The 23072-nt window shown below is 36.3% G+C and overlaps 2 protein-coding genes across 5 annotated transcripts in view; both read right to left on the reverse strand.

Annotated features, from left to right (window-relative positions):
- Nucleotides 1-556: 556 nt before the first annotated feature.
- LOC125489165 lies at nt 557-2682 on the reverse strand. The gene is made up of 2 exons (XM_048624037.1): nt 1996-2682; nt 557-802 (listed from the first exon to the last, which is right to left on the reverse strand). Exons 1-2 carry the CDS (start codon nt 2100-2102, stop codon nt 586-588), a joined length of 324 nt encoding a protein of 107 aa, XP_048479994.1. The 5' UTR covers nt 2103-2682; the 3' UTR covers nt 557-585.
- A 7152-nt stretch (nt 2683-9834) lies between these two features.
- LOC105385020 (monocarboxylate transporter 13) overlaps nt 9835-23072 on the reverse strand; it is a 36790-nt gene continuing 23552 nt past the window's right edge. Inside the window, exons 3-10 of one of the 4 annotated variants that reach the window (XM_048623858.1) lie at nt 21270-21380; nt 20451-20594; nt 19185-19311; nt 18683-18780; nt 17911-17992; nt 17220-17346; nt 10262-11459; nt 9835-10143 (exon numbers count right to left, since the gene is read on the reverse strand). In XM_048623858.1, the coding sequence (XP_048479815.1) occupies nt 10305-11459; nt 17220-17346; nt 17911-17992; nt 18683-18780; nt 19185-19311; nt 20451-20594; nt 21270-21380 (1844 nt within the window). In that variant the 3' untranslated portion in view covers nt 9835-10143; nt 10262-10304. Of the gene's footprint in view, nt 11460-13207; nt 14906-17219; nt 17347-17910; nt 17993-18682; nt 18781-19184; nt 19312-19906; nt 20040-20450; nt 20595-21269; nt 21381-23072 lie in introns of those variants that run through there. The other 3 variants (XM_048623857.1, XM_048623859.1, XM_048623860.1) reach the window with 3 other exon arrangements.

Consider the following 23072-nt stretch of genomic DNA (forward strand, 5'->3'; position numbering starts at 1 on the left):
TACAATACACGTTTCACGTATCAAAGCAAACAATATCAACAATAATTCCAGAAGTGTGCGATGCCATAGTGAGAGCTCTTAAGGACATGGTACAGGTAAATTATTATGAACTTTATTACTTATATTATTTTTATTATTTGGTGAAATATTTTAAACTACAGATTGTTAATTTATATTTTTTATTTATTTATTTTCATAATTAAGTAATAATTAAATACAACACAATCATCATACGTCAATCACAGTTGTTCTCAACTAATTCACAATATTAATCTACATCCGTGTCCAAATCGCGAATCAATTGTGTAAGGCCAGTACCCATGTTACTAGAAGATGATGAGTCATGATCGGTAAACTGTGAAGTGAAATATCCTCGTCTGTTTTCAGCGTTATATTCTTGTGTTGATGATTGATTGAGGAGCTCCATATCAGCTTCGTATAGTATAGTATTTATTGAATGTTTGACTCTCGTAAACATAGTGGCATCATATTTTCTAAGTTCGGCTGCTATGTGCATGCCAAAAGCAACGAAAGGATCATTACTACTGTCATTTTGTTTTCGCATTACTTCTAATGCTTCTTCTATCATTTGATTTTCAGCATCATACTCTGACTCTTGATATGTCCTCTTGTTAGCGGGCATTTCTTTTCTTGGCTTCTTGGTATTTGTATCTTGGTCTCGAGTGCCTTGTTCCGAAGTTCCTGGTTCCGAAGTTCCTGGTTCTGAAGTGCCTTGTTCTGAAATGCCTTGTACCGGAATAGCTTGTTCTGTATTACCCGGCTCTGAGGGTGAGCCACAATCCTGAAACAAAATAAATAAAACGTTATTAATTTTTTTTCAGCTACCAGTGGCAGAGCAAGATTGGAAAGCAGTATCTAAAGACTTCGAGGAAAAATGGAATTTTCCGCACACTATTGGGGCGTTAGATGGAAAACACATAAATATTCAAGCTCCTTTTCGTAGCGGCACTGAATATTTTAATTATAAAAAGTTCTTTAGTATCGTGCTATTAGCATTAGTAGACGCAAACTACAATTTTATGTATGTTAACATAGGAAGCCAAGGTCGAATTTCAGATGGAGGAGTTTATAAACATTCCGAATTGTATCGAAAGGTAGAAAATAATCAACTTAATGTACCAGCGCCAGAAATTTTACAAATACCCTACATAACTAAAATACCATATGTAATATTAGGAGATCAAGCTTTTGCATTAAGCACACATTTGATGACACCATTTGCAGGAATTCATCCAAAAGGGTCAAAAGAAAGGATTTTCAACTATAGACTATCAAGAGCACGCCGAGTAGTAGAAAATGCTTTTGGAATCATGTCGGCAAAATTTAGAGTATTGAGAAGTACAATGATTTTAAGCCCAAAATCAGCCAAAACCATAGTTCTAGCTACTGTTCACTTGCATAACTTTCTTCGCAGAGACTCTTTATTAAAAAAAACAAATGATTCGACGATTGAAACAGCTTCCTTTACTCCAAATCAATTTATTACCACTCCTTCTGATATTCGTATTTTTTTGTCAAGATATTTTATGACAAACGGATCAATTGATTGGCAAGAAAGATATTAAATATATGCAATTATACCTTAGGTTAAAAATGGCCAAAATTAATAAACAGCCTCTTAGCATTATTTGATCTCATAGATTTTGCAGTATGCGGGCTGTATGTATAATATGGCCGTTACATCTAAAGTAATATTAAAAAGAGGAAAGTTTTTTTTGTTTGTTACGATTTAACTCAAAACCTACTGGACCGATTTTGATTTTTTTTTACTATTACAAAGCTACATCTTCACTGAGTTACATTAGGTTATAATTTATAAAAAACAACCAGACCACGCGGGCGAAGCCGCTGGCGGAAAGCTCTAGTCTAAGCTATAGTCTTTTTTATTATTACTATATGACGTGTAAATTGTTGAATTTATGAATAAATGATTGAAATTGAAATAATAAAAATATAAAAAAAATAGGTACTTACCACTGCATCAATAGGGTTATTCCTGTCATGTAAAAAACTAAATGCTTCATAAGCAAACCATTTAGATTTATAGGCCTTGTTTCTACCTGCAACAGAAAAAAGAACATTATAACAACTAAAACATAAGCTGATTTTGTGTCTTATTAAAGAATTGAATTACGCATTTCATACATGTTGGATAATCGCGAGGGTAACTTGAAAATTAGATTTTTTGTTTGTTGAGATATCTTAACGATTATGGTGTCAAATAAAAGGTCTAGGTCTAAAACCATTTTATCAGTTTGAATCATGTAACTCGGTCCACGCGTTTAGAGATAATTAAGAATTAGTATAGTGAAAATGTAAACAGCCAGAGATTTATTAATAAGTACCTACTGTTATAAAATGTAATAAGATTAAACTTACCACAACCGGTGACATTACTTGTTTTTTCTCTGTTTCTCTCCCTTCTATAAGAACTCAAAAGACTTTTCATTTTCAATTTTAAAGCTGCTTTTGGTTGTACGAATGTTTTTGCTATTTCATCCCATAGATCTTCTCTCACATTATTATTGTGATATTCTTTACGTCTAGTGTCCCATAATGGACTATGGGAGCCATAAATTTCAATAAGACGAATTGCTGTTTCATTATCCATTTTATTTGATAAAATACGTCCGTCCACACACAACCACTGGCGAACCAACACTAACATCGTTCGCGGCGATCGTCGCGCGCGGCAGGTAGCTCGCGGCTGCCGCGCGCGGCAATCGTCCAATCATAGCGCGGCAAGCCGCGCGCGGCAGCCGCGCTCGAATGCCGCTTTATGTTTGGACACACCTTAATCTTATCAAGGTATAGTCTATGGCTAAATTAAACGGTCTATCTACAGCTGACGCTGCTCGATCTCATAAAGGTATGATTATTGTACTGTGGCGACATCTATCTTCGAGACTCACAAGCTTAGATACCGAAGATTAACGACAGATGGCGCGAAAGCGAGCAATCAATATGTGCTGAGTTAGCGCAAAGCGTGAATCGTAAGATGGCGACTCTGTCGCTTTATATAAAAACTTTAGACACATGCTAAACGCCTTATAAATCTGTCAAATATCGTTTTAAACACCCGTTGAACAAGGTTTTAATTTTGATGGTAATAGAATAGATTTAGACAGTGTTGCTTTTATCAAGCATGTAGACTAAGGTCATATAGTAGAGCCATGTCCTGTAGTGGTCAGTATGTCAGGTATATAAAACTCCTACAAGACTGCACAGTATCGTCAGTGTCCCCGGCGTCGGCGGCCGCGCGCGCCGCCGTCCCCCGCGGCTGGAGCCTCACCGAGGTCAACCACACGTCGCTTAACTTGATCAAGGTACAGTTAGTAGTATATAGTATTATAGCGACATCTAGTGACAAAAAAGGGCAGTTGCGAGACGATTTCTAAGCGCACACGGAATTCTCAGGCATTTTTTGCAAAGCGACCTAAATGTCCACCTTTTACAGCGCGGTATTTATGGCCAATCGCGATATAGTGGCGTTAATATACGTCGATAACGGAACCATGCAGTGGGACCTGAGGGCGCTATGGAAACTTGTCTCACCATTAGAGCAATTAAAAATGCGCTAGGTAACTATAAATTCGCTTCTTTTTACTATTCGAACGGTGCTACGTCTATATACTTACCAAGCGCGTAAAGGTTCGCTATATGGCAATATTCCTCCAGTCCAGTAGTGGTCAGTGTGTCAGGTATATAAAGCTACTACAAGACTGTACAGTATCGTCAGTGTCCCCCGCGTCGGCGGCCGCGCGCCTGGGGCCTCACCGAGGTCAACCACACGCCACTTAACCTGATCAAGGTATAGTAATACTATTATAGCGACATCTAGTGACATAAAAGAGCAGTTGTGACACGGTTTCTAAGTGCGCACGGAATTTTCAAGGTTTTTTTGCAAAGACTTCTAAATATCGTGTCGCAAATGCCATTCATCTTGATCAAGGTATGTGTTATTGTATATTATGGCTTTGCAAGAGCCTTATTAAGAAAATCATCGCTCTAAAAGCGATCTCGTACTAATAAAGCGAAATGTCAATAACAGTAAGATTAAAAGAAACTGCGCGAATGGAAGCAATTTAAAGTGCCGCTAGGTGGCGACTCTGTCGCTTTATATAAAAAATGCGTTTACTGTTCACTGTTCAAACAGTATTGCGTCTACCCATGTCCTGTAGTGGACAGTGTGTCAGGTATATAAAGCTGCTACAAAACTGCACAGTATTGAGTATCGTCAGTGGCGCCCGCGTCCCGCGCGGCTGGAGCCTCACCGAGGTCAACCACACGCCGCTTAATCTAATCAAGGTATAGTTGTTGTGTTGTGGCGACATCTAGTGACATTTAGTGACAACCTATGACATTTGCGACAAGAGTTCTAAGTGCGCACGGAATGCTAAGGGATTTTTTGGAAAGCGACCTAAATATCAACCAAATGTCGCGCTTCAAAAAGAACAATCACAAAAGAGCAAGCGCTGTACACTAAAATGTGCTGAAACGCACATCTGGGCAGTGTATCCATAGCAACGTGGCGAAAAATGCGTTTACTTTTGGCTATTCGAACATCGCTAGTGTTTATACATATACCAAGCGTGGGTATTATAGCAATACCCCTATACCTAGTGACCCCTGGACTGTGTATCAGTCAGTGTGTCAGGTATATAAAACTCCTACAAGACTGCACGGTATCGTCAGTGGCGCCTGCGTCGGCGGCCGCGCGCGCCGCCGTGCCGCGCGGCTGGAGCCTCACCGAGGTCAACCACACGCCGCTTAACCTGATCAAGGTATAGTAATACTATTAGTACTAGTATAGCGACATCTAGTGGCATCGAGCGAGAAAAAAATGCAGCTGTGAGAGGATTTCTAAGTGCGCGCACAGAATGTTTACTTTTTTTTGTCATGCGACCTAAAATATCTTGTCGCAAATGCGATTTTTGAAAGCGCGCGCAGGCTCTTAGTAGTTAAGATCCTGCGAATAGATTCCGTTAGATGGCGCGGAAGCAAGCAAAAAATGTATCACTAGGTGTCGCCTTACAAAAATGCGTTTTAATTGGAACAGTGTTACGTCTACCTATATACCAAGCGTGGAGATTACGGCAATATTGCTCCATGCCAGTAGTGGACAGTGTGTCAGGTATATAAAGCTGCTACAAGACTGCACAGTATCGAGTATGAGAAATGTATTAACCCACCCTATTTTCATCCCCAGGGTGGTCAAGAAGACCTCAATCGGCTGAGCGCCGGGTGCCGCGAGGTGACCCTGCTGCTGCAGCCAGCTCCTTTCGTGAGGAAGATACGGGCCGTCATCAAGGCCAATAAACACTGATAATGTGGGACCGTTAAGTATACAGGGTGTTGCAAAAAGGGTATACTAAGCCGAAACCTACATGAGCATGGTATCATCATAAATGAGAATTTCAAAATTCGCGACAAAAAAAAGTCATTTTCCATAGAAACTATCTTGGTCACGTGACTTGTTATACTGTTTCTTTTTGTGTGCAATAAAGAGTATTTTATCTTTATCTTATCTTATCTTATCTTATCTTTTTACCCTTTTTGCAACACCTGTATAATATGGAGTGCCCATTGTCAAGTTATTGTGACTTCTAATTCCCTACAATAAGGATCATCTTTTTGTTGTTGAATTATGTGACATCACATACATATTTTATTGCAAACAGACATGGTTTTTATATAAATAATGGCTGATAAATGCAAAATTAATAATCGAAAAGACTAATCCTTTATTCATAGAGAAGTTACAGAACGTTTTAACTAATAAACTGTTTCGTCCCTCTCCGACAAAGAACAAATTGTTCTTTGACAGAGAGGGACAAAACAGTTTACTAGTTAAAACATATTGTAACTTTTCTATGAATAAGGGGGTAATATTGTGACCAATATTCTCTTGTTTAATATAGCAGAATACATTTTATACACAATAGTTTTGTGGGTAGCATGCAATGGAGTACTAGATTATAAGATGATCATAATATTTTTGATCTTTTTGTCAAGGTTAGTGTTTTGGTAGACTGACTGTTCATATGGCACCTATTGTTAACTGTCCAATTTTGTATTTTAGTAAACTTTTTCTAAGACTAGTTATACATGAAAGTACCCCAGTGTTTATATGTATAGATTATTTTACAGTGTAATGTTTTCTTAAGGTGAAAAATCTTTTGTAATTTACTTATCGAAAATAATATAGATTAGATATACACGTAGAATAGTATCTGAATTAAAAATATAATTTTATCAAAAGGATCTCCAAAAAAAGAAAGAATCTTTAAAGTATTTTAATTTTAAATCGATATTTATTGGCAAAAAGTATATTTATAAATTATTTGATTTGATTTTTGTTTGATTAAGTACCTATATGTGATATAACTGTAAATATAACTTCACAATGACCACAATTTGTTTTAAGATGCACCAATGTATAAAGACTCTCTTTTATCTCAGACGACAGCATAGGCTAAAAAAAAACGGCAATAGATTTAAATGCGTTAAGATGTTTCGTACATACAAGCCACCCTAACTTTACATGTGCAAATGTCAAAGTTGTAAAATGTAGTAAGATAAAGTCTGTTTTTTTATCTCAGATACTAACGTGACAGATTCTGAACGGTTCATCAATAAACGATTGTCCCCAATTAAGTGATGTATCGTATCCGTATCTATTCGCGGGATTGTCAGACTGTTGATAAACCGTTCAGAATATATCAATTTAGTATCTGAGATTAAAAAACTGACTTTACCAGTTAAAAAGTAACTGTGCTACCACAAAAAACTTTAAACACTGTTTAGCTGGTGTTTAGAACGAAATTTGACAGATTTTGTAGGCGTTTGACAGCGCTAAACACCAGTTAAATACTGTCTAAGTTTTTGTGGTAAGGCCCTAAGGATTGTCGGACTCTAAGATACTTTTTATCCCAAAACTCCACGGGAATACTTGAAACTAATGTGAAGTTAGATGGAAACGTTTTTTTATATTTTAGTAAACAATTAGTCAAAACTAAAATACAAAATGAAACTCAATTAGATAGGTTCTTTTTATATACTTACATATCTCAATTTTGTGATGTATTTCTACTATTGTACATTTTGTATTGATTGAATAAACGATAGTTTTAAAATACTGTTTTTAATTGTAGTTAAATCTAACTTACTTATAGGAGAAAATAAGAAACGCATGTAGGTAAAGAATAAAATAATTTTATTAAGTATACAGATTGCAATTTTCTTGGTTAGATTTACAAATTTTACAGTTTACAAGGCAACAAGGCTTGCTTTTTTAAACCATATACATTTTCGGGATATAATATGCAAGCCAGATACACTCGCGGGCAATGAAAAAGTTTCAGTGACAGCACCAAATTACTCCTACACGGAAAATGTCATGATGAAATATCGAAGTAAGTACATTTAACAGCGCATCAGAATATTACCAACTAATAATACAGGGGGAGTCTTTCATAGCTGCATATCTGGAAGTATGTTACAGAGCTCTTCATTCTGAACGACTTTTGTTATACAGGTGTTGCAAAATTGGTATACTAAGCCGAAACCTACATGTGCAGCATGGTATATCTAAGCCCGAAACTGAAATCAGAATTTGGAAATTCATGAAAAAAAAAAAAAAAACCATAGTAAAAAGTCACGTGACCAACAAAGTTTCTATGGAAAATAAAATATTTTTTTTGCAAATTTTCAAATTCAGTTTCGGGCTTAAATATACCATGCTGCACATGTAGGCTTCGGCTTAGTATACCCTTTTTGCAACACCCCGTATAATGACCTTGGTATAACAAAAAAAATGCTTCTCTATACAAAAAGTGGTTGTCACTGTGTATGGGGAGTATATATTTTTTTTCGGGAATATCCCAAGGTCATCTTAACAAAAGTTGTTCAGAATGAAAAGCTCTGTGACATACTTCCGGATGTGCACCTATGAATGACTCACCCTGTTTTAATATTGAGTTCGAATATTAAATTCAATTTTGAAAAAATTGGTGCCATTTGTGTTCGGCATTTTGTGGGGTGAACTTTTTCATGAATTAAACCAAGAATCTACACATAAAATTTTAATACGTAGTATCTACGTAATTTAAGTAAAGACTAACATAAGTAGGCATTAAAGACTATAAATATCTACACTAAATGCATGTTGCAATAAAAATTACATTCCATAACTTAAATTAAGGTCCTATTTTATAAATTATTAAGTAAAAGAGTGTTTGTTTATAAATTCCCTAACATCATGGTATTTACGGAATATAAATATATTTTATTCATAGATTTTAATAAGGCATTGCTATTTAATTTAATTATAATATATAGTTTCTAACGAAATATGTTAGTAAAAACGATGGCACATCATTTTGTAAAATTGACTTATAAGCGTAAAGTTATAGTTACCATATTATTATTCGGGACAGCGAAACATGGGAAAAAAAATTGTTTTTAAATAACATCAATTACTGGTGAGTATAATATTTAACATGATTCTTACAACTAAAATACCCAATACCCAAAATTAAACTAACAATAATAAGTACATTTACATTGAACTATTAAGTTAAAAGATTGTTTGCAAAATAAATTCGACATTTACATTTTAATTTAATTATAAATTATGTACAGTCGTCGAAATATAATAGGCCCGTTTGGACAGCTACACAAATTTGCTATTTACTCTTGATTTACTTGATGAAATACATAATATAAAAAGACACATGATCTGGCTTATTTTTTAACGGCTGAAAGAAAAAAGAACTTTTGAAGCACCAAAAGTTACTTATTGTTTAGATTTTTTATTATTTAGATTTGACATAAGCTGGAGCTGTCATCCCATACATTTTCGAGCTGTCCAAACGGGCCTATTATATTTCGACGACTGTAATTACACTTACTATTAGAACTAAAGACATTCAAATTCATTTATAACAGTGAATTTTAAGTAAACAAATATTTCATAGATCATTCGTGTAAATTAAATAATTAGGTATAGGATCAAAATAAATGAATTAGGTACCTTTTTAAAATATTTTTACCGGGATCTAAAGACAAAGTAATCTCTGAATACTTAACTATAAGATAAGTAATTAATTTAGGGCTGATTTTTCAATAGTCAGATAAAAGTTATCTGAGGAATAATTCTGATGCTGCCGCGACTGAGTGTTTATATGACAGCTACAATTTTATACCTCAGATAACACTTTTCTGACTATTCAAAAATCAGCCCTTACTACAACTTTAATTAAGTACCTATAAATGAATAAGATCCATATGAGGTATTTTGGCGAAAGTGTACAGATTATCTTGTATAACCCGTGCGAATAAAGGTAAGCGTCCCACCTTTCGGAATCCGACGCATCCCATTCAGTATTCTTTGTATAGAAACTCACACAAGTGCCGAAGGAAAAATCCTGCCTCGCTATTATCCCCAAATACAATTCAAAAGATTCAAAATTTGTCATTTGCTCGTTTTCATTAATTTACCAGACATTAACAGCATATGTCAATCATTCGTAGGACTCATGCTAGATTTTACAAAAAATCATGTAAGTACAGCAACTATTTCCATATTGCTTCTTTATCAGCACGGGTATCCAATGAAAAATGTGTTTAGTTCAAGACATGCCCAACAGATGGCGTTTTATTAATAAGTAAATTTTTTTTTGCGAATGCTGCAAAAGATAAACCATCGGTTTTATTTATTCAAATTGAAGTATCTGAAAAATCAGCTTTGCTGTTAAACCTTTCAGTAAAAAAACGGCAAAATTAGAAGGCTATTAAAATTTAAGACTTCACAAGTCTTCAACTGCTAGCTTAGGTAACCATAGACAGCTTAAATAATAAATTACATAGATAACTAGTCTATTCTTTTAATCTCGGATACTAAATTTACAAGTGCAATAATGTCAAGCAAAACATTTTTGTACCAACTTTAATTCAATTTGACATTAATTTGCACTTGTCAATTTAGTATCCGAGATAAAACAATAGACTATGACAAACCCATCCCCACACGCAAACATACTCTATGGAAGATGTCCATACAAAAATACTTACGCCTACTCAAAGTCTGTTTTTTAACCTCAGATACCAAATTGAAAGATTCTACACGGTTCATCATCAACAATCTATTGTCCTGCGATTAAGTGACGTATCGTTCTATTGACGGGATAATCGACTGTTGATGAACCGTTCAGAATCTGTCAATTTAGTAAGTACATATCTGAGATTAAAAAACAGACCTTACTTACACAAATCTATTTATATTACGCTTTATTCTGCTCTCTTCTCTGCGCTTTCGCTCTCCTCCTATGTATTATCGGCACAAAACCCCACAAAGACGCGCCTCCCACTAAAATAAACCCGAGGGTTATAAACAAACTCTTATACGACTTAGCGTATTCGAACCAAAACCCACATATAGGCGGACCTATCAACTGTAGTATCCCATTCATAAACAACGAAATACCGTACGAAGACATAAGTCTTTCCGTCCCTAACATTTCTGTCATCACTAACGCTGTAACTCCCACATTGACACCGGACGCTATGCCAAATATGGAACAGAAAGCACTTATGGCTGAATAACTTGATACTAGAGGTATAGCAGCTAAACTTAGCCCGGATATCAAAAGACCTGTTATAAAAAAGTATCTTTTTGGGGTATCTACTACGTCAGAGAGCGCTGAACCTCCTATTCGCCCGATTAGGTCTAGTGCTGATATTATAGATAGCAAGTAAGCCCCCAAAGACTTATCAAAGCCCATTTCCTGAGCGTACGAAGGTACTAGAATAATAAAGTTGGTATACGATATAGCGCACGTGCAGTTCGATATCAAAATCACCAAATATATCGGATCTTTCAGCAGATTCACATCGAAATACTTACTAGGTTCCTTTTTCCCATCCTCATCCCTATTCTTCTTGCAACAACCACAACAGTACGTTATAGGGGCTAAACTATCCGTCACAGATTTTAACGAAAACTGGGACGCGAACTCACTAGGTTTCTCAAAAGCCGACAACGTCGAACCATGAAAAGGAGTCGACATATACTGAAAACTGGAGGCAGAAGGACTTCTCTTAGGTGTCTTAGGAACCCCTAATTTCTTGCCAAACGCTTCCGTAGAATTAACCCGACTCCCTTTGCCTTCGACTACAGATTCTAGGACTAAAGACGGCGTGCTTTGTTTATTAGAAATTCTGCTAGAATTATGTTGGAGGCCGTGTTTTGACGATGACGATATCTTCCTTATTCTTTCTGAATATTGTTTCTCGTCGTTCAAGTCTGAGTTAGACTTGTTTATAAGCATGGAGGGTGATCCGTTTTGCTGTTTTTCTGGCACTAAGTCTTCTGGTTTGACTATGCGTGGCGTCTCGTCGTAGTAGGTGGTCACTTCCTCTTCGGCAAATGGCTCCAACTGGAAATTTAAAGCAGTTTTCGGATCAGTTTTGGGGCATTTGTAATTGGGTTATGTTGTAATGATGACTACATAATACTCTGGATTACAGTCGTCGAAATACAAAAGGCCCGTTTGGACAGCTACACAAATTTGATGAAATACATAAAAAGATACATAATCTGGCTTATTATTTAACGGCCGAAGGAAAAAAGAACTTTTAAAGCACCAAAAGTTACTTATTGTTTAGATTTTTTATGATTTAGGTTTGACACCAGCTGTCATCCCATACATTTTGGAGCTGTCCAAACGGGCCTGTTATATTTCGACGAATGTAGGTATTAATATTACATGGATTTTCTATCTATTTTTTTCGCAGTATATGTAGTAATATAGGCACTCACTTAAGAAACAGTACCTACCATTTCGTATAGACTTTCAAGATCTATTTGTTCTTTGCCAGAGAGTGACAAAACAGTTCAATAGCTAAAACGTCCAACAACTTTTTTATGAAAATGCAAATTTTGGTTACGGAAATAAGACAAAAAAAAACAAGAAAAATACAGTAAGTATAACTATATTTTTATTAAAATTATTTACAAAGAAATGTCAAAGTCATAACATATTAGGTAAGTAATACAATTTAGTATGTAAAATAACACAAAAAAATACACAATTGTGGGTTTTAATGTTAAAAACACGGATATAGTTAGAAAATTATTTCAATAAGTAAAAAATATATATTAATTTATTTTAATAATTTTTTGTCGACCAAGGAATGATATAGGAATGATTTTTTAAACAAAAAAAATATATCACAAGGTATTTTGGAATTTGGTGTAGTGAGCTTAGAGTACAATTTGGCAAGTTTCAGTTAGTAATAAGTATAACATTGTTTAATACTTACGATTTATCAGAAAAAATGTGTAAACATTTATCACAAAATCATGATTTTTAATTTTTTTTTCATCAGTGTTAGCGTAAAATACATAAATTACAGACTAAAGAGTTATTGATTGGTAAATAGTGTAAAAACAATTCGAAAAAAAAACACTCAATGAATTTATTAAAAAAATATTTTCTAAATTGGAAGCCTCTTTATATGGCATAAATTATGCAACAATTTGCAGGCAAATCCTCTTGTTATACAGGGTGTTTCAAAAGTTCTATAAAAGCCAAAATGAAAACAAAAAAAACTGCTGGTGATCGTAAAATTTGACATGACCAGCAAAGTTTCTAAGAACATTTTTGAACACCCTATATATTCCCTCTCTAATGCAAAAATCCATACCTCGGTAGGTATGGAAAAAATATATTTAAAAAACTTAAGCCTACATAAGGCAAAATGTTAACTATCTAATAACTATAATAATATTTTTCATAATTGAAAGTAAAAATTTTGGTAACTATATTTGTACCTTACAGTAACTTACCGTCTAAAAAATTAAGAGAGTAAAAAATAAATTCTTTATTGTGCAAAAATACGTATTAAAATTTGCAATAAGTATAGTAAATTCTATCTAATTTAAGTCTTGGCGAATACACAATCGTATTATTGCTTTGTAGATAGTTCTAATAGGCACTAACTGTTATGTACAGGCTGTTGCAAAAAGGGGATACTAAACCGAAACCAACATGTGCAGCATGGTATATCTAAGCCCGAAACTGAAATCAGAATTTCAAAATTCGCGAAAAAAAAACTATCTCCATAGTAAAAAGTCATGTGACCAACAAAGTTTCTATGGAAAATGTTTTTTTTTTTTGCAAATTTTGAAATTCTGATTTCAGTTTCGGCTGCATGCACATGTAGGTTTCGGCTTAGTATACCATTTTTGCAACACCCTGTATACAGGGAGGAATTTTATTAGTGGTCCAATCAAATTAAAAAAAGTTGCACCGAAAAATTCCACCCTGCTTCATTAAAACTCTACAATTTCTTTTTTTTGCGTACAAAAAACCTATAAGAAATGTGCGTATACAAGGGGTGGAATTTCATCGTGAGACCTCCAAAAAGAGGCCAGATATATTTAATTAAAAAAAACATTTACAAGAAAATTTATTCGTAAATGTCAATTTATTTTTATCATAGAAAAAAATTGAATCCCTGAAATTGTACCCTAAAAGGTAAAGAATGAAGTCAACATTAAAAAATATGATATAAAGTGAAAAAAATATATTGAAAAACTACAGATGGGCATAAATTTTGGTGAAACACCTACAAACATATTGCCCAACCGTATTATTATACCTGCAAAGAGCTGCCAACCTCCAATGATGGAGAGGCACTTTAAGAAGAAGAAGATGTATTATCACCCTCAAACTTTCGCTTTTACTCCATTCTTTTCCGCTTCCTTTTTCTGTCTCTTCCACTTATTTATGAACGGCATAAACAGCCAAAGAGACGCACCGCCCAAAAATATGAACCCAAATGTCACGAACATACTCACAAAATTCTTATTTCTCTCAAACCAGAGGCCACAGATCGGTGGACCAACCAGCTGCAATAAACCGTTGACAAACAGACTTATACCATACGTGGACATCAGACGTTCTACCCCTAGGATTTCTGCCATAACTAGAGTGGTTACCCCGTTGTTTATGCCAGACGCTAGGCCGAACAACGCACAGCAAACACTTATAGCCATGTAGGAAGATAAAAACGGTAACACCACTAACGTTATACCAGAGAAAATTAACCCCCCAACAAAATATACAGGTTTGGGGACAAAATTTAAGTCGCATAACGCTGAACCGCCAATTCTGCCGACTAAGTCCAAAGCGGATACTGTACTTAGGAGCAACGCTCCTCTAGCTTTGTCGAAACCTACGTTTTGAGCGTGTGAAGGCAGGAGTATAATGAAATTGGTACACGATATAGCAACAGTACTGCTGGACAAAAGGATGACCAAATACGTTGGGTCTTTCAAAAGGGTAACATCGAAGAATTTGTTAGGCTCACTTTTTTCCGTCTTCCTCTTCTTTTTAATGCAAAAACAACAGTAGTAGACATCAGCCACACTATCAGTTATTGATTTTAGAGAGAATTGGGAAGCGAACTCGTTGGGTCTCTCAAAGGCAGATAGGGTTGACCCGTGGAACTGGGTCGATACATAATTGAAGCTAGATGTTGAGAAATTCCTCCTTGGGCCAGCGTAGCTGAGTTTCCTACCGAAACCCTCTTGGGAACCTAGTTTCCCAGCTATCGAAGCTGAACTATAAGTATTCTTAGGAACAGTCCTAGTATACGACAGCTTTCTTTTAGACATGTTGTGTCTCAACTGACTTTGGGACGACAAGGTTGGTATGCAGTTTTGACTGTTATTCAGTTGGGCAGAAGATGGAATTTTATCTGGCTTCGTTTCGGCATCTCCGTTCATTTTGTCGCTAGTGTTTATTCTGGGGATTTGCTGTTCCATCGCGATGGATTCTCCTGGTTCGTCTTCATTCTCTTCTAGCAAGATGTCGTCCTGTAGATGAAAAAAAAACGAGTGATGTAGCGAAATATAACGGTTGTTATCTATCAAAAAAGTTACTGTTTAATGAACTATTTTGTCACTCGCTGTCAAAGAACAAATTGTTCTCTGTCAGAGAGTGACAAAACAGTTCATTAGCTAAGGCATCCAGTAACTTTTTTATGAATAAGGGGGGAAATATTTAGCGTTTTTGCTAGTTACATATTGGTAACATTGTTGGAAAAATTTAATGTTAGTAATATCTTGAATAGTTTATTTCAAATAGAATTAGGCAAAAGGTCAAACTGTGGTATGATATCAACCAATACTGACACTTTTGCTCTCATGATGGCCTCCTCTATTGGTCATTATCATGCCTAAATTTAAACTGTCACAAGTTACCAAAATATAACTATTAATAACAATATTATTATAATTATTTGAGGAAACTACAAAATAAGCTATCGCCAACAAAAAACGCCCAAGTGATGTGTTAATAACGAGATATTCACAACCAAAAATAACATGATAATCACTTTTATTACTAAGCAACAATAACGGATATTAATAATAACGCGTTATCTAATTCTACTCATTTTTATACATAAAAATGCGTGTATTTTTGAAAATGAAACTATTGATAGTGACATATACTTAGTGCTTTTGTTAATATTGATGTAAGAAAAGTGATTATTTATTATTTAACTTGACTTTTATGTGATGTGTGTTATTAAAAGTGTGTTAGATATGAAAAAGCATTAATTTTATTAAAAAGTGAAAAATAACTTTATTTTTTCGTAATTTTTATTTAAAAAAAACTATTTTTATCAACCAAGGACAGAGAAATTTGGGTACAGGTTGTAACTAAAATAACAGCTTCGATACAGTTTGAAAACTGATTGCCATTATGTAAGTAGAATTTGCTATCGTTATTTTAGAAACACCCTGTATATAGCACAGCACAACAAAAATGTTAAGCCAATTTAGCCGATTCAGGTAAGTAAAGAAATGATGTCAGTTACGAATTTTGCCCCATAGATGGAATATGGTGGATTTAGTTCACATTTTCAATAAATATATAAGAAAATAAATATATTTTGAAATATATCTATTTGTAACTAAGAAAACACTCGCAAAAATTAAAGATATATAAAAGTAATTAAAGTAATTTATTTACTGAAAATGTGAACATAAATATATATATTTTTTTATATAATTTTGTATGTGTAAACAAACATGCAAACTACTACAAAAACAAAACAAAAAGACAAGAAAAAATATATGTAAATGAATTTGCTTACTGTATGGCTTCGTGTGACGTTTCATTTTCAAAAAAACAACAACACTTTTTTGTACAAAAATACTTTTTTTAACGTGTCTATTTCCACATAATTATTTTGTAGATAGCAATCTAGGCCAGTTATCTAACTTAGTCTATTTATAATGATAAAAAACACAAAAAATACTGTTGGGATTTTCGAATTTAATTATTATTACTCTGTAACTGTCAGTAAAAACATGAAAAAAAACATATTCGTTGAATTTCACTTTCTAGTTATTTTTAATAAAAAAATAATTGTATAAACGCATCTACCCGCATCTCTTAAAAAATAAAAATATTAGTCAAAAACATTTAAAACACCATTCTTCCGAATACATTATGGCTGCTCTGCCTTGAGCAGCGCAAACCACGTGAAACGTATTTAAATCTATTGTGGTCTGTAACTCTCTGGTCAAAGCAAGTGAGAAATAGATTTAAATAAGTTTAAATGTACTGAATAAGTCACCCAAGATTGTTTACCTTTTTGGGTCAAGTAAAAAAATGCACTAAAGAGCGGCAGAAACTTTATCAACTAAGTTTCGGAACTGGTTCCAGAACTTAAGCCGAAGCTTAAGCAGGACCTTAAGCAGGTAACCGAAGTTCCCCGTGAACAGAGGGCCTATCACCGGCTAACGTGGCAATTCGATACTACACAAACATATGGAAAAAAAACTGCCAACGTAGTCACTTTTGGAACTAACAAAGTGACAGTGGAAGATACGTAACGTAATCGGAGGTTAGAAATCTTGCAATCGCTGCACTGGTCCCGATCGTGGCTATAAATTAACTCGTATAGAACTGGTACCTGAGGCTGGTCTTCCTCATCATCAGGCCGCTTGTACTTACTCACATGGATCAGTTACGTCAAATTTGACAGGCGACCGATGCCGCTTACAGATTGTTATATCCCATTCCACGGGTAAAGACACCTGACACAAACAAAAACTACCCTTATTCCCCGTGGAACGGGATATAATTGCTATTGTTCGGTGGTGGTAACCCCCTCACCTGGGGCTGGTCCTCCTCATCACCAGTGTGCTTGTACTTCCTCACGAGGTGCTCCTCGACCGGCTGGAACAGCAGCGCCGCCGCCCACGTGTTCAGCATGATGCCGCCCAGGATCAGCACCGCGCCTCTGCGGGGTTAACAATAAGATATACAGGGTGTTGCAAAAAGGGTAAACTAAGCCGAAACCTACGTGTGCCAAGTAACAGTGCAGCATGTTATATTCATGAAAAATAAATCAAAATGACATTTTTTTTTCGGTCTTAGATATAACATGTTGACAACACATAATTTAATTTATTTACGGTCGTGATTCCAAATTTGCCATAGTCGGTTAGATCGTAACCGGGGAATGGTTCATGAATTATACGTCATCTCCATATTAAATTCTTGATAGATGTGTCAAAAGTCAGACCAATAATCCCTGGTTATTCTCTAACCCACTATGGCAAAATTGGCACTAAAAGCCCCATAACTTTTGAACGACTGATTTGATTTTGCTAAAATATGGCTAAGAACACTCGTAATAACATTACACATCATCCTAAAACCTAAACTAAACGAAAATCGGTTCAGCAGTTTGGGAACTACGCTAACACAGACAGAAACACACAAATACACAAACACGTTAAACTTATAACATCTCTCTTTTTCCGTCGAGGGTAAAATCGGCGGCGTTTCATACGTGACTCACTTGTATCCGTAGCTCTCGAGCAGTAGCCTCAGCACGGGCGGCAGGATGATGCTGCCAAATGCCGAGCCCGACATGCAGATACCTGGGGAGGGAAATATTGACAGTTCAGTATACGAAGTTAAGAATTTTATGTAAATAAATAAGGGCTGATTTTTCAATGGTCAGATAAATGTTATTTGAGGAATAAAATTGTTGCTGTCACTGTCTAATACTTACATTTAGAAGCTACAGAATCAGAATTTTTCCTCAGATAACTTTTATCTGACTATTGAAAAATCAGCCCTAAATAAAATAGTATCCTCTAGCGAAAATTAAATAAATAATAAATAAATATGTGGGGACATCTCACACACGGCCATCCGACCCCAAGCTAGGTAGAACCTGTGTTATGGGTGTCGGACAGCTGATACATCTACACAAATACATAGATAGATACATATTGAATATATAAACGACAACCAGACACAAGGCAAACACAAATGCTCATCACACAAATGTTTGCCCTGGGCGGGATTCGAACCCGCGGCCCTCAGCTTCAGAAGCAGCTTCACTACCGCCTTAGCTACGGTGCCGTCAATTATCATCAATATTTCTGAAGATACTCTAACATAGCACTAGGCTGGGTTATAAGTAGCGAATACAACGTACAGTGGCCAACTGGCCACCCCAGCGCAAACATTTTAATGCCACCCTCTCTTTTTCTGATTGTACAGACACACGAGTGTGTAAGTCACTACCGAAAGGGGTCCGCTATCTATCCAGCAGTACGTACCATTAGCTAATCCACGTAGTCGCACGAAGTACGACGTGACGATGTAGACTGTGGGGGGGAACGCGAGCCCCGCGCCCGCGCCCACCATCGCGCCGAAACTGGAATATGGAATTAATAGATTAGTAGTGAAAGAAGAATAATAAACAAATTATAAATAAATATGTGCGGACACCTCACACACGCCCATCCGACCCCTAATTAGGCAGAGCCTGCGATATGGGTGTCAGACAGCTGATATATCGACATAAATATAGAGATAGATACATAGGTATTACGTAAATATACAACAACCAGACAAATTTAATTCAAATTCAAGTTTTTTAATCGACGTAAAATGTTACAATTATTTTTCTTCTTCTTATCGTGTCAAAGACAAACCAACAAAGTTGCTAAATAATACGCCAGGGCTACGCGATTCAAGCGAACGCGACGCCAAACTTTTGCCACGTCTTGTAGTGCGCGTCTTGCGTCTCGTGCTAGACATACTCAATACATATCTCACCTGAAGTACAAATAGCTGATGGACTCGGCCCAGCTGCTGCAGATCATGCCGAAGGCAGCAAAAGAGCCTCCGAGGAGAGTCACCGTGCGGTACGACCAGCGCACCGACAGAATGGAAGAGAGGGGACCTGTGGAAGGGGAGGGGGGTGATTAGTAAAATTGGGGGAAATTATGAATACTATACAAATTCAAGCTAAGAAAGAAATAGTGTGTCGATGGTGCTCGGCTACTAGGATTTAACTCTTTGAGACACGATTTCTAAATACCGCCGTGCTCATATAATTTAGCGCACAGACATAACAATTATGAACTCATAGATACGTTGTAATATAAGTCAATGAGAAACATAATCTGCGCTTAAAAACATAGTAGTAACTACGCGCTTAGCTAGACTTAGGCATATTTATAGCTGTTTTCAATTAAGAGGTGTACAGAAACAGAAGTCTGATCGCAAGAGCGATGGTCTAAAATTTTAATAATATCAGCATTTGGTTGGGCTCTAATCGCAGTGTCCTTCTTCAAATCGTTAAAATTTTTAATTTAATTAGTTACAGATATAATGGGTTAAACAACTCCACCCACAACTTGGGGTTGTTAGAAGAATTATGACGTGAAAAAGTTCTCCATCGCGCTCGCTTTTGAGGCTGAGCGATGTGAGTGAGCGCGACATAAAACTTTTGTCACGTCTTACTTGCGACCCGTGCTAGCCCTTCAGACACTCACCAAGACTGCTGTACAGGAAGTAGCACAGCGCCACAATCCCCGAGCTGGCGGACGCGCTCGACTCGAACACATCGTTGAATTCCTTTCCGAATCTTGCTTGGCGAATTGGTGACCCCGACATGATATTATTATGAACTGTCACGAGTAGCCTTAAGGTCTAACTAACCCAATCAATTCACCCCTAACTTGGTGACCCCAACATGATATGACCCACACGAAGCACTAAGGTCCAGTTACCTAATATGTATGCATCAGCTCCAGAAGTGCTCATTTCCTCTCCGTTACTCCAAATTGGTGACCCCGACATGTACGGTCAGCTGCATAAGTTGTTATACACTTCTGTACCTTGTCAAACTGACGAACCGTCAATGCTTCAATGATTGTATAGGCGGTTTGTTAGATTGACAAGGTTCAAATGTGTGCTTATGCAGCTGACTATATACACGCGATCCTTTTTCATTTATTTTTTTATTAGCGAGCGCGACGGAGAACTTTTGTCACGTCTTACTTGCGACCCGTGCTAGACCTCCAGGTGGCTACTTACCAAGACTGCTGTACAGGAAGTAGCACAGCGCCACAATGCCCGAGCTGGCGGACGCGCTCGACTCGAACACATCGTTGAATTCCACCAGGAGAACGCCGAACGACTTGATCGTGCCGGGTATGAGGATGTTTACTAGGGTCGCTCCTGTGGGGAAAGAATGGGTTAGATTTGATGGCTGAGATGGAATAATTGGTGAGGTTTTCTGTGGGTTACTTTGGGCAAAATTTAGCAAAATTTGCAGTTTTTGGTAGGAGGGGCTAGTGAACACGAATGCTAATACCAATATAGTGGTATCGGTATAAAGGGGGAAAAAAGAAGAAATAGGGCGAAGCACCGAATATAGGTGTAACTTCGTGTAAAGTATTTATCACGTGCATCTTGGCCCAAGATTCTTGGGTTATATAACAACATTTATATTAGCACCAGACAACCAATAAAGTACCACTATTAACACTAGAGGGTAGTCATCATAATTTATTCTCTTGTCGAATCTTGGCGATTGGTGACCCCGACATGATAATAATACGCATCTGACGCCCTTTTTCAACCCTTATCACGTGAAATTAAGGTCTATAACAATCAATACACATCCACCTACAAGTAAAGCAACCCCAGATATAACTAATAAAGCATTACGACAAGAGAGAATCCATAATTTCCTCTTGGAAAATTGGTGACCCCGACATGATAAAAACACGCTACTGACGTTGCCTTCTGATCTTTAGTCCGTAGCACTAAGGTCTATCCCAATACACCTGTACCTTGGTGACCCCCACGTGATATGAACTAGGGTTCACTGTGTAACTAAGGTCCAGTTACCTACGAGTATGCACCAGCCCCAGCGCCCGTCAGGCGGCACCATCTCCCAGTCGCGCTCCGGGGCCGGCCCGATGGTGAAGCGCCCGCCACCGCCCTCCTCGGGCAGTTTCACTGGAAAGAGAGGGAGGATTGGTTAGGTATGTTGATAAATAATTCAGTATTTGAACAGGAAAAGGAGGAACTCATCGAAGTCTATTCTGAAAGCTCAAATTCTAATTCAAGTGCTGTTAAATTTGAAAAAATACAGGAGGAAACTGTGATTTACGGAGACATACATAAAGTCGAAATTTAAACAAATCTTTTAAGATTTTTACAGAACTAAAATTTGAATTTCCGCCTTCAGAACCGACATCAATGCGCCCCTTCTTCTGCCCCTTAATTTCTTTCTGATTTAGATGAAAAATTATCAAAAGTTGGTATTCAGTGAGCATTTCCATGGTCTGTTCTAATTCTAAGGGTAGTGTCGCTTGGGCTGGCTGTAGGCTTGGGTGAAATTTCATATAGGCTGTTGTTGTTGTGGAGCGAGATAGAAGTAAAGTCGGTTTATTTATCTCAGATACTAAATTGTTACATTCTAAACGGTTCATCAACACTGATACGTCACTTAATCGCAGGACAATCGACTGTTGATGAACCGTTCAGAACCTCTCAATTTAGAATCTCAGTAGACTGTAGTAGAGTATTTTGAGGAGTTCACAGCTGTTGCAAGGTTCCTTTGGAAAGATACAGCAGAAATTGTACAAAATAATGTTTTTTGTTGTGAAGTAAAGTGATTTGCAATTTATTAGTGTATGTTGTGTGTTGTAAAAGTGCATAGATACATATATTTTTTATGTATTTATATAGTTGGTTAGATGCTGCTATACAATAGTGCATATTCCATGGTGTGCAATCAAAATCCCATTTAATTCAGAATTTAGAAATATGTTATAGTCATTAGTCATAGCTGGACACGCCTTAAGACTATTCTCATACGTAGGTATATATTATTTACGAAGTTACGATGGCGATAATGTACAAATAACAATAGTAACTACGCAGTTTCATGTCGGCAATAAAACACCAAAACAATTCAGTCAAGCGCGATGATGCGACGAAATAACTTCGTTAGTACAGTCAACGAAAGAGATATGTAGGTATCCAACCCTAGGGATAACGGAATGATCCTTAAGAATACAAAAAGGTTGGAAGGAATAAAAAATAAATAATCATAGATATACGTATTTTTTAAGTAGTCAAACTATTTCCATTATTCATCATTATTTCCTCCCTATGCTTAATTAACAGGTATCTGTTATCAGATAACAATCTTTATTCACGACGGATAATATGAGACGGTAATAGTCACCACAGTTAAAAGATAATAAACTTAACCAAATTAATTCAATAGTTACATTTCTCATAAATTAGAGATTCTTCGAATCATCTATCTTCTTTTATCAGTCAGTATATTTAAATATGAAAAGCCTAAGGAGGGTGGACACTTGTCTCTTTTGCTGCCCGTACGTACGCACATGACGGTTTCGCGTGACCCACATTAATTAGTGGGTCATATGTTTGAAGAATTAGGATCGTGTGGCTGTTGTTTTTATGAAGACTTCATGATATTATTATTATCCACATCAACTCCTATAAGTACACTCACGAGCAATGAAATAGTTGCACTCACAAAAAGCCGACACCAAACAACCCCAATTTTTTCTAACACTTCATTTAAAATTTGAACAAAACATTTTTGTGTTTAGTTGGTAATATTCTGATGCTCCATTAAATGTACTTCAATGTTGAAGAAAGCGTTATAAA

The sequence above is a fragment of the Plutella xylostella genome, chromosome 11 (genome assembly GCF_932276165.1).
Source record: "Plutella xylostella chromosome 11, ilPluXylo3.1, whole genome shotgun sequence".
NCBI lineage: Eukaryota > Metazoa > Arthropoda > Insecta > Lepidoptera > Plutellidae > Plutella > Plutella xylostella.